At 53.6% G+C, this 10809-nt stretch overlaps 1 protein-coding gene and 1 long non-coding RNA gene across 3 annotated transcripts; one reads left to right on the plus strand and one right to left on the minus strand.

The window, feature by feature from the left end:
- Positions 1–596: 596 nt before the first annotated feature.
- Positions 597–2797, minus strand: LOC143439076 (uncharacterized). Its single transcript, XR_013107515.1, has 3 exons — positions 2571–2797; positions 1351–1418; positions 597–767 (listed from the first exon to the last, which is right to left on the minus strand). It is a non-coding gene; the product is annotated as an uncharacterized LOC143439076 (long non-coding RNA).
- A 41-nt stretch (positions 2798–2838) lies between these two features.
- Mcam (melanoma cell adhesion molecule) lies at positions 2839–10772 on the plus strand. Of its 2 annotated transcripts, XM_076924833.1 has the most exons (16): positions 2839–2973; positions 4735–4865; positions 4952–5162; positions 5255–5325; positions 5419–5506; positions 6824–7003; positions 7149–7270; positions 7367–7529; positions 7616–7734; positions 7813–7954; positions 8123–8244; positions 8348–8489; positions 8582–8677; positions 8844–8991; positions 9291–9408; positions 9790–10772. In XM_076924833.1, the coding sequence occupies exons 1-16, from the start codon at positions 2907–2909 to the stop codon at positions 9817–9819; spliced, it is 1950 nt and encodes a 649-aa protein (XP_076780948.1). In that variant the 5' UTR covers positions 2839–2906; the 3' UTR covers positions 9820–10772. The 2 variants fall into 2 exon arrangements, with proteins under 2 accessions (XP_076780948.1, XP_076780949.1); XM_076924834.1 differs by lacking the exon at positions 9291–9408.
- Positions 10773–10809: the final 37 nt, after the last annotated feature.

The raw sequence follows: 10809 nt of genomic DNA on the forward strand, positions 1-10809 counted from the left end.
CCCCATCTCCTCATCACAGCTGCAAGTACAGCCATACTCATTTCCTTCCTCCGCCCAGCCCATCCTTCCCAGCAAAGGGGCGGGTATCCTTGTCTTTTTACCTCCAACTCTATTCTTCCCCACTTTAATAAGGAATGGGAAGCCCCAACCACATGGGAGGCTATAGCTGGTTGGACTGGGATGCCCGCTCCAGGATGCCCACTCCCCATCCAGCCTCACTGTGCCTAGATGCAGAATGCTGCCTCTCACCTCCCGGTTCTTCTTCTCTTGTGTGCTCGGTTCACTCCTGGCTTAATGGAAGCTCTCATGAGCAGGGGAGCTCTGTTCTCTGGTGTGTAGATGAGCTGAAGGGGTCCTAGACCCACCCGCTCCACCCAGTCTCTGCTCTCTGCTCTCCGTTCTGGTTCGTGGCCCTTTGAGTCTTTACAGGGTCCTAACCCATCTCTGGTTTGTAATTTCAAAACTTCATAAACCATCCCTAAGCTGAGTGAGTGTCCCCTGATGATCTTTCCCTCCTCTTCCTCTTCTTCCTCCTCCTCCTCTTCCTCCTCCTCCTCCCCCCTCCATTTTTTAAAAAAAAAATCTTTCCTTAATCTTTAAAAATTATCATATTTTGTAAGGCAAAATAAGTGTTAAGTAAGTGTCTTTTGGGTTGAAGGGGTGGTGTGTTCTCCCAACATTGCCCAAATCACTGTTGAACTCAGGCTCCGAGTGGGAGTAGCTGAGACTGCAGCTCAGGTGTCTATCAGTCAGCTGACGCTCTCTACCTGGAACATAAACGTGCTGGTTTCAGGTTTTTGTTCTTTTTGATTTTTTTTTTCTAATAAGCTAACAGCTCCTGACACAGAAACACGGGAAAGACGGAAGTTCTCAGCTCAGGATAGAGGACATCCCTTGTGGCCGCAAAGTCTGCTGAGAAAGTGTTTTGTGTGCTTGACACAGGATGAAAATGAAAGGGCAGTAACATGAAAGGTATCACCACCATCCCAGTAACTTAGGGGCGATTCTACCACAGGCTTCCAGTCCTCAGGTCAGTGCAGAATCCAGGGGGAGGGATGCCTGCCCCTATATGGTCTTCAGAGCTCATTTTTTTTTTTCAAATGGTAAGGACACCCATGGGTGTCTTCAAACCCCTAATAGGAAACGAGACACAGAAACAAATGATGAAGAACTTTCTCCGGGCCACCAAGCTCTCAGAACCCAAGTTACTATATAGTCTGGCCATAGGGGCCAGACTTCTTAAATCACAGTCTGTTTGCTTTGGTTGTGTGCACCAGGAAGGATGGGATGTCACCCTGGGCTGTAATCTTATTTCCCTTTCACTGCAAAAATGACTCCTACAACCCCCACCTGGCATCCATCAAGAGGAAGAATTCAGAGCCGACTGTCCTTGGTGGTTAGCTGGCTTTGTTTTCAGACTGCCAGAGAAGAGGATGACAAGTTAATGGTGTTAAATGAAGAAACAGGGAGGGGGCGCAGTACTTGGCGTGCCTAGCCAAACAGCATCCTTTAGCCACCTCTGAAGAGAGCACGCTTATCTTCCCATCTTGCTCTGAGCCAGGGGCCAGTGCTTCTCAGTTCACTCTGGAGGGCAGAGGAGGCAGGGCCTTCTTCCTCTCTCTCATCAAGGGCCTAAGCCCCCCCCCCCCCAGCAGCAGGAAGGCTGTTCCCTGCAGGATGACAGACCACTACCCTAAATCCAGACCCCATCCCTGCTGAGAGTCCCAGTAGATGTGAAACCAACTCTTCTTGTGAAGCTCTGGTGCTAGAGTCTTTTTGAATCTAAGAGTCCAGAAGACCCAGGGAGAAGTTGGGATTTAGGTAGGAGGCTCTTGGTACCTTGCTATGTGGGAGACTTACGTTATCAGTAACCTGAGGCCGTTGGAAAAAAAAAAAAAAAAAAAAATATATATATATATATATATATATATATATATATATATATATATATATATATCGATCGGACTCCTCCAATCACTGAACCAGGACCAGCCCAGGGAGAGAGTTGAGGGATGGGTAGTGCAGTGCAGGATTGGGGGGAGGGCAGCTTTAAAGCATCAAGGAGAGCAGTAGGTTTCTGGGAGTCAGGCGCACATCCGTTAGTATTAACCTTTCCTCGTTTAGGTGAGGGGAAACCGAGACAGACCGGAAGACAAAAAGGACTGGGATAGAATTCTCTGGGCCAGGGCGTGGACCATGGGCTTGTGAATTCAGCCCCCTTCCTCCCTCCTCTAAGGTAAGAGGGACTTGCAGGGACTCTAATATGAAAGGATAACCCAAAAGGCACCGTTTCCAACTCTCTTGCCCCCTTGCAGGCACCCCTAGGTCTGTGGGACCTGGCACAGTTCTTCTTCCAAGGCTGCCAGGGCAGCGAAGACTCTGGAGCAGTGCCAAGCCGGCAGCCGCCGCAGTGAAGCGGTCATTCCAGAAGGCCACCAGGGCCAGCTCCATGCTTCCAGAGCAGGGCAGAGGAACCTGACTGAGAGTCAGTCCCCCACCAGGGACACCGCTCTGTTGCTCCTCTGCTAGAGGGTCCCCGAGGAGGCTCTACCCGCTAGTAGTGGACAAACCTGAGTGAGCGCTGCTACTGGGTCCAAGAGAGCTAGCTCTACAGCGACCGGGCCAGCTTCTGCCGCCTCGGCCAGTCATTCGAGCCCCAGGACACCTGTCATTGCTCCTTCAACCTTTCCAAGCCAGAAAGCGGGAGTTAGCTCCTAGGCCTGGATCGGGGAGCAGCAGCTCCCAGCCGGCGCGCCGGGGGCCCGCCCCCTAGGGCGCGGGGAGGGGGCGGGGGGCTGCGCGGGGCGGGGCCGGGCGGCGCCCGGGGTCCCCTCCCCCGCCCCCCTGACGTCAGCCCCCGACAGCGGCGAGTTCCTCACTTGGCTCTCGCCCTCCGTCGGGGAAGCATGGGGCTGCCCAGGCTGGTCTGCGCCTTCTTGTTCGCTGCCTGCTGCTGCTGTCGCCGCGCTACGGGTGAGTTCTTTGTGTTGTGGGGGCTGGGGGGGGGGGCGACCCGGGTCCCGCAGAGTCTAGGCGCTGGGAGTTGGGGGATGTCTTCGACGGAGCCGGAGTGTCCGGTCCGAGTGTACCGGAGATCAGAGCTGGTAGCAACGCAGAGTCAGGACTCTGCACCCCAGCGGGCGCTCCCACTTGCCAGAGTCCCTGATTCCTAGGCGCTCCGCGTGCGTGCAACTTCTTTGCAGCGGGTTTGCAGCCTGGGTTTTAGCGTATTCTGGGAACGGACCCGGTCGGGTTGCTGCAGCGGCGAGCGGGAAGGGGTGGGGCCGAGCTTCTGCAGGACGCCGGGTCCGGCCTCCCGCAGGTGCTCGCTCCGGGTGCTGGATGCTGGGTGCTGGAGCCTGGGCAGAGAGGCGCGGCCGGGGCGCATCCCCAACCCGTACATCCCGCGCCCGCCTGTTGCTGGAAAAGGCAGTTTCCTTTGCTGGAGGGGGCCGCCGACCCCTCCCCCTCCGCCTGGGCCTCACGCCAATTTGGAGGTGAGCGAGGGAGGAGGGAGGAGGCAGCTCCTGCTGGGGCTGGGCGTTGGCAAGGGCCGCCGGTGGTGTGGATCTCCTCGCGCCTCCGGGTTTGACGGGATCACAGGGGGAAGACGACGGATGGAGAAGTTCTACAATACAAACAGCTGATGAGGTGGACTAGAGTCAGGTGGAGAGAGCCTGGCACTTCGGAGCCTTTTGGTTAAGCCATCAAGTAGACAGGCGCTCCTGGTTCCGGGCTTCCCTTGCATGGCACGCAGCGGTGTCGTGTGTTATTCTTGGCTCTTTATCCCGTCCCAGCCACCACTGGTCAGGCTGGGGAAGGGGAGGGCTGGGCATTACCCACTTCGCTGGCCTCTCGCCCACTGCCAGCCACGTCCCTGGGGTACTCCAGTCTAGTGCCTCCCAGACTGACCTTATTTCTGGGGAAAGGGCTAAACCCAGCTAAGCAACCGTAGCACAGAAAACCCAGCCTCACTCTGTCCTGCTCGTCTGACTCTTAGAACACAAAGGTCCAAGGTTCCTGCTCTTGGTAGAAGACTATTCCCCTCCAGTCTGGAGACCACACAATCCAGACATCCCAGTGTCCAGCCAGATTGTGTTTAGTGACATCACCTCTTCAAAGGGCTGGCAGCATGCTGGCACCACTGACGTCACTCCTGCCCACTCTCTGGATTTTTGACCTAACCCCTGGGGGAGACTCTGACCCCTATAGATTTGGATGGGGTCTTTAGATCCTATTGCAGTGTCTCTTGACAGGCTGCTTTGGGAGCATAAATCATAGCCTCTGGCTAGAGTTGGCTGTGTCTTCCAGAGGATTTGGGGGACAGAGGGTACAATAGTGACGTCTTCCTGGAGGGGGGGCACACAAAGGGGCCTGTGTGCCCCAGCCTGGCACATGCCTTGCATTCCCGTAGTCTGAGCTCACCAGGACTAGGAAGGGGCCCAGGAGCAAAGGGGCCTTCATCTTGGCCCAGAGCCCATGTTCCTCTTATCTGTCTCCACCAGCTTCTTCTAAGATATACCCAGGCACTCTGTGTTCCACTTCATATTCCACTGGGAGAGGTGTGATCCAGGTTGGGAGTGTGGTCGTGGTGAAGTTGAGGGTAAAGAGAGGAAGGGCCCTCTCTACAGACCTTTTCAGTGGAACAGCTGCGGTGAGCCTGGAGAGGGAAGGGACCGTACAGAGCAGCTGGAGCTGACAAAGCTGCCTGGGCATGCCCCTCCCCTTCCCCAGGTGTGCCAGGAGAGGAAAGGCAGCCCGCACCCACGCCCGACCTGGTGGAGGTAGAAGTGGGCAGCACGGCCCTTCTGAAGTGTGGCCCCCCACATTCCTCAGCCAACTTCAGCCATGTGGAATGGTTTTTGGTGAGTGCCTGGGATTTTGGAGTTTGCAGGAAGCTACGGTCTGGTCTCTCCGGTAGGTAGCTCATCTCTCGGCTCCTTGCCCTCAGATTCACAAGGAGAGGCCCATCCTCATTTTCCGAGTGCACCAGGGCAAGGGCCAGAGTGAGCCTGGCGAATATGAGCACCGTCTTAGCCTCCACGGCTCAGGGGCTACTCTGGCCCTGAGTCAGGTCACTCCCCAGGATGAGCGAATGTTCCTGTGTAAGAAGAGCCGGCAGCCACGGCTCCAGGATCACTATGTTGAGCTTCGAGTCTTCAGTGAGTGCCCCCTCATTTCTGCCTTAGGGGTAGTGTGGACCACGTAGTAAAGATGGGTTTCCATGTCACTGTTCATTTCCCTTCCTCTGTAGAAGCCCCAGAGGAGCCAACCATCCAAGCCAATGCCGTGGGCATCCACGTGGACAGGGAAGAACTTAGGGAGGTGAGAGGCACTCGGTCAAGTGTTGGTGGACAGGGGCTAAGCAGGGGCAGGGGGTTGTCAGAAGCAAGGAGACTCTCATCCTGCCCTCTGTAGGTGGCTACCTGTGTGGGAAGAAATGGCTACCCCATTCCTCAAGTCATCTGGTACAAGAATGGTCGGCCTTTGCGGGAGGAGGAGAGCGGTGAGTAGCCCTTACTGAGAAGGCTCAGAAGGGATTTCTTTCTCTATGTAGTCCTGGCTGTTCTGGAACATGCTCCATAGACCAAGGCTGGCCTTGAACTCACAGAGATCCTCCTGACTCTGTCTCCTGAGCACTGGAATTAAAGGCCTGGCTACAAAATTTTTTAGAATAAAAATTTAGACTATAAAAAAAACAACCCAGGAATTCCTTTCTGGTCCAGGCTTCTCCCAGAAGTGACTGATGCTATCAGCGGTTATTTTCCTTCATTCTTAGTTCTGGGTCTATCACATACACAGTGTAGAGGGTTGGATGTGATGTTTTGAGACTGGAACTCACGCAGCTCGGTGACTTAACTGTCGATCCTCTGCCTGCCACTCAAATGCTGGGATTCCTGGCTCAAGTTAAGGTCTTTTCTTGTTTGTTTGCTTGTTTGTTTTGTTTTTCGAGACAGGGTTTCTCTGTGTAGTCCTGGTTGTCCTGGAACTCACTCTGTAGACCAGGCTGGCCTCGAACTCAGAAATCCACCTGCCTCTGCCTCCCAAGTGCTGGGATTAAAGGCTTGTGCCACCACCTCCCGGCTTAAGTTAAGGTCTTAACCAGGAGTGATTTTTGCGTACACACTAGTATGGGGATACTTGGCAGCATCTGTAGGCATTAGTAGTTGTCACAAACAGGGAGGCTGCTATTGACATCTGATACGTACAGATTAAAACTACAACCCAGCAGCCTACAGCGCACAGGATGAGCCCCACCACAAAGGATTAATTATGTCCCAAAACATCAATAGTGCTGAGCTGAGAAGCCCTGACCTCAGTGGTAATGCTGGGCACACATCCCTTTGTGTGACCTTTCCAGGTCAGTCTGTTCAGATAGACTCACCTTGCTTGCTTCCTACCCTCGTATTGCGTATGGATGTGCCTGAGTTTCCACTCTCCCATTGGCATTCAATGTCTCACTGTTTCATTACTTTGAGGCTTTTGCTTTGGATTCTGGGGATTGAACCTAATGTCTTTCACATGCTAAGAACATGCTCTGCCATTCAGCCTTTCCTTTCACTTACCTCCATTTTTCTTTGTCTCTGGGGTGTTCCTGGCAGCATCTCTGTGTGTGTGTGTGTGTGTGTGTGTGTGTGTGTGTGTGTGTGTGTATTAAGGTGTAAATGCCTTCCTAGGGTAAATACCAAGCAATAAAAGTGCTGGGCTGAAGGGTTGCCAGTTTGTGTTTGACTATGGCCTGTCCTTTAGAAACCTCCCTGCTAATCCTCAGGGGAAGCCTGAGGGATGCTGAGGCCAGGCCTTACGTCCTCCTCTTGCCCAGGAATTCATATCCAGTCATCGCAGATTGTGGAGTCCAGTGGCTTGTACACCTTGAAGAGTGTTCTGAATGCACGGCTAGTTAAGGAGGACAAAGATGCCCAGTTTTACTGTGAACTCAGCTACCGGCTACCCAGTGGGAACCACATGAAGGAATCTAAGGAGGTCACTGTCCCTGTTTTCTGTGAGTGCTGACTTGCTTGTTCCTCTGGATCGTTTTTTGGGTGGAGTGGGGTGGGCCTGGTTGGAACTCCTGCTAGACCCTCTGTATCAAATCCAGGGGGCCACCTCTTGGACTGAGAGCCTTTCTCTTTCCTTTGCCCCAACAGACCCTGCAGAAAAAGTGTGGGTGGAGGTTGAGCCTGTGGGACTGCTGAAGGAAGGAGATTATGTGAAGATCAGGTGTCTGACTGACGGCAACCCTCAACCCGACTTCACTATCAACAAGAAGGTACAGAGCACTCCATGCTGGGCGCATGGAGGGGGCATAAGGGCACAGGCAAAGAGGAGGCCATCAGCTTACCCTCACTCCTTTGTGCTCCCCCAGAACCCCAGCACTGGGGAGATGGATGAGGAAAGCACAGATGAAAATGGGCTCCTATCCTTGGAGCCTGCCCAGAAGCACCACAGTGGGCTCTACCAATGTCAGAGCCTGGACCTGGAGACTATGACCACACTGTCAAGTGACCCCCTGGAGCTGTTGGTCAACTGTGAGGCCCTCGGATGGAGGCTCAGCCTGGGGAAAGAGGGAACTGACTCTTCCTGTCCAAGCTGACATTTCTTGCTATGCCTCCAGATGTGTCTGATGTTCGAGTGAATCCAACTGCCCCTGAAGTTCAGGAAGGGGATAGCCTTACACTGACCTGTGAGGCAGAGAGCAACCAAGACCTTGAATTTGAGTGGCTGAGAGCCAAGGTACCCAGATGCCTTTGGGACTGTGGGTGATGAGAACTTGCTCCTTTTTAGACCTCCTGACCCACCTCTCACCCTTAGACAGGCCAGCTGCTGGGAAAGGGGCCCGTCCTCCAGCTAAACCACGTGAAAAGGGAAGCAGGGGGAAGATATCTCTGCATGGCATCTGTCCCCAGAGTTCCTGGCTTGAATCATACACAGCTGGTCAACGTGGGCATTTTTGGTGAGGCCCTTTGTACAGTGACCAGGTTACCCTGAGTTGCATGGTTCTGAGCTGTTGGAGGCCAAAAAAAAAAAAAAAAAAGAAAGCCAGCTTGTACTGTGGGAGCTGTGGTGGGGAGCGGGAGCAGGCTATTTGGGGTGGGGGGTCTAACTCTTCCCTGCCCCCAAGGGTCCCCGTGGATGGCATTAAAAGAGAGGAAGGTGTGGGTGCAAGAGAATGCAGTGCTGAATCTGTCTTGTGAAGCTTCAGGACATCCTCAGCCCACCATCTTCTGGAATGTCAACGGCTCGGTGAGCAGGCTTGCATCATCTCCCCATTCTCTTAATCCCTGCCTAGGCCTTGAGGCCGTGGCCGGAGATGCTTCCGCCCTCTGAGTGGCCCATTTACTTCTAGGCAACTGAATGGAACCCAGATCCACAGACAGTAGTGAGCACCTTGAATGTCCTTGTGACCCCGCAGCTTCTGGAGACAGGTGCAGAATGCACAGCCTCCAACTCCCTGGGCTCGAATACCACCATCATCGTTCTGAAACTGGGTGAGAGCTTATACCCTGCAGAGAATGACAGGGGCATGCCCAGGCTCGGGCGTTAACGCGTGCTACTAACCCCTCCTCCTTCTGCCTCCTAGTCACTTTAACCACCCTCACACCCGACTCCAGCCAAACCACTGGCCTCAGCACCCCCACAGTCAGTCCTCACACCAGAGCCAACAGCACCTCCACAGGTAAGCCAGGCTTGGCGAAACAACAGGCCTGCTCCATGGTACCCATTCTTCCTCACTGAGAAAGGTAGTAAGCCATCTGTGCCCCCGGGCTGGATAGGGTGGGACAGCAACAGCAGTGTGGTAGCCTGGCACAGGGAATAACTAGAGAAGTGTCTTTGTTTGACAGAGAAAAAGCTGCCACAGCCAGAGAGCAAAGGTGTGGTCATCGTGGCTGTGATCGTGTGCACCCTGGTGCTTGCTGTCCTGGGCGCTACACTCTATTACTGCTACAAGAAGGGCAAACTGCCATGTGGACGCTCAGGAAAACAAGAGATGTAAGCCAGGCTTATGGCCCTTGTTTCCTCCCCCATTTTCGGCTGCCTAGCTTGCTGCCTCATAAGGCCACCCCCCTCACCCCACCCCACCCCCGTGCCCTCTTACCCCTTGAGAGCAGAAACTGGACCCATTTTTACTGTCCACTACCCAGCTGCCACCAACCACACCATCTCCTCCAATTCTCCCTTCCTGAGCTGGCCCCAAAGCACCGGAGTATCTACCCCAAAAGGCCCTCCCTCCCCTCCCCACCCCTCGCCCCCCCCCCCATGTTGCCAACCTCTCACCTCCCTCCTCCCAGCACGCTGCCCCCGACTCGTAAGAGTGAATTTGTAGTTGAAGTTAAGTCAGATAAGCTCCCAGAAGAGATGGCTCTCCTTCAGGGCAGCAACGGTGACAAGAGGGCTCCAGGAGACCAGGTAGGAGGCAGTTCCTGAGGCCAGGGCCTGAGCCCCCTTTTCAGGAATTGGGGGTAGTGGGCTAATAGCACCTGAACACTGACTCTTTCTGTCCTTCATCCTTGGTTGGAGATAGGGAACAGTCCTCTTGCTTTAACGTTACTACAGATGGCAGGATGAGGCAAATGGTAGAGGGACCCTAGAGAAAGAATGCCCCACCCGTCTCCTGCTAAGACTTAGCTGGGGGACTTCTGTCTTTTCCTTCCCCTCCTCTCTGCTGCTTGCCTTAGGGGTGTTGCATTCCGTCAGCTTTCGCTTGTCTCTCTGTTTGGTGCTCAACGCTGTAAATGTAAACCTTGCTGGCTCTCCATGTTCTGGTTACTTCTCTCTACCCATTTTCAGGGAGAGAAGTACATCGATCTGAGGCATTAGCTGACTCACCAGTGTTTCCGGCCCCTGCTCAGTCTTCACCTCAAGGACAGTGTGTGTGTGTGTGTGTGTGGGGGGGGGGGTGAATCCTCACTCAATTTCCCTGCAGACCGGGTCCAGAGAGCTAAGAGCTGGGACAAGAGTCATCTGGAGGATCTCACTTGGCCATGGAGGCCTGGTTTTAGAGACCAAGTCCTCCTCTGTGTCCACTAAACGATGCTTATCCCAAGGGGCCTGTCTCCCAGGGTTTTCTTTTCCCTCCCTTACACAGCCAGTGGTTGGACATCCTTCTCCTGCCGTCAGCGGTGTGGGCCTGCCTCTCTGAGCTTATCCCCCCTCACAGGCTGTCTTTGTGTTAGCTGTATCACATGATACAGGACCTGGGCACATGGTCACATTATTCGGTTCACATTGGTCCTCCCGAGAACCTCACAGTCCGGGGGTGGCTACTTTTGTACCTTCCTGCCTGCTACTAACTCAGGGTCTCATTTGGAACATTTTTCCTTTGGGTGAAGTCAGGAACAGGTGTTAGGCCTTCAGACACATCCCCGAGGAAGGAAGCTTGGCACTCTTTCTGATTTTTGTTGTTTTGTTTTCTTTGAAGGCTACTGAGCCCATGCTTCCCGCACTCCCTTAGTGGGTAATGGGAAATGGAAAGATGAGAGACAGGATAGAGAGGTCTACTGTTCACAGGGATCAGGCTTCTAGGTATGTTAGTACCAAATTTCTACATGTGAGCTTTGGGGCCTAGGTCCTAAGAGAGCCCAAGTGGGAGAATGGGACTTAGGAGATAAAAACCTGGCCTGGCAGAAGCTTTTGAGGTATGTGTGTATCTGTGTGTATGTGTGTGTGTGTATGTATATACATATATATGTATATGTGATTTTGTCTGTAAATTTGCAAATTATTTCCTTTTATATGTGTGTTAGAAAAATAAAGAGTTATTGTCCCCAAAGCATGATACTGCTTTCCATTCATCATGAATGACAGACC

Source organism: Arvicanthis niloticus, chromosome 26, assembly GCF_011762505.2.
Source record: "Arvicanthis niloticus isolate mArvNil1 chromosome 26, mArvNil1.pat.X, whole genome shotgun sequence".
Taxonomy (NCBI): Eukaryota; Metazoa; Chordata; class Mammalia; order Rodentia; family Muridae; genus Arvicanthis; species Arvicanthis niloticus.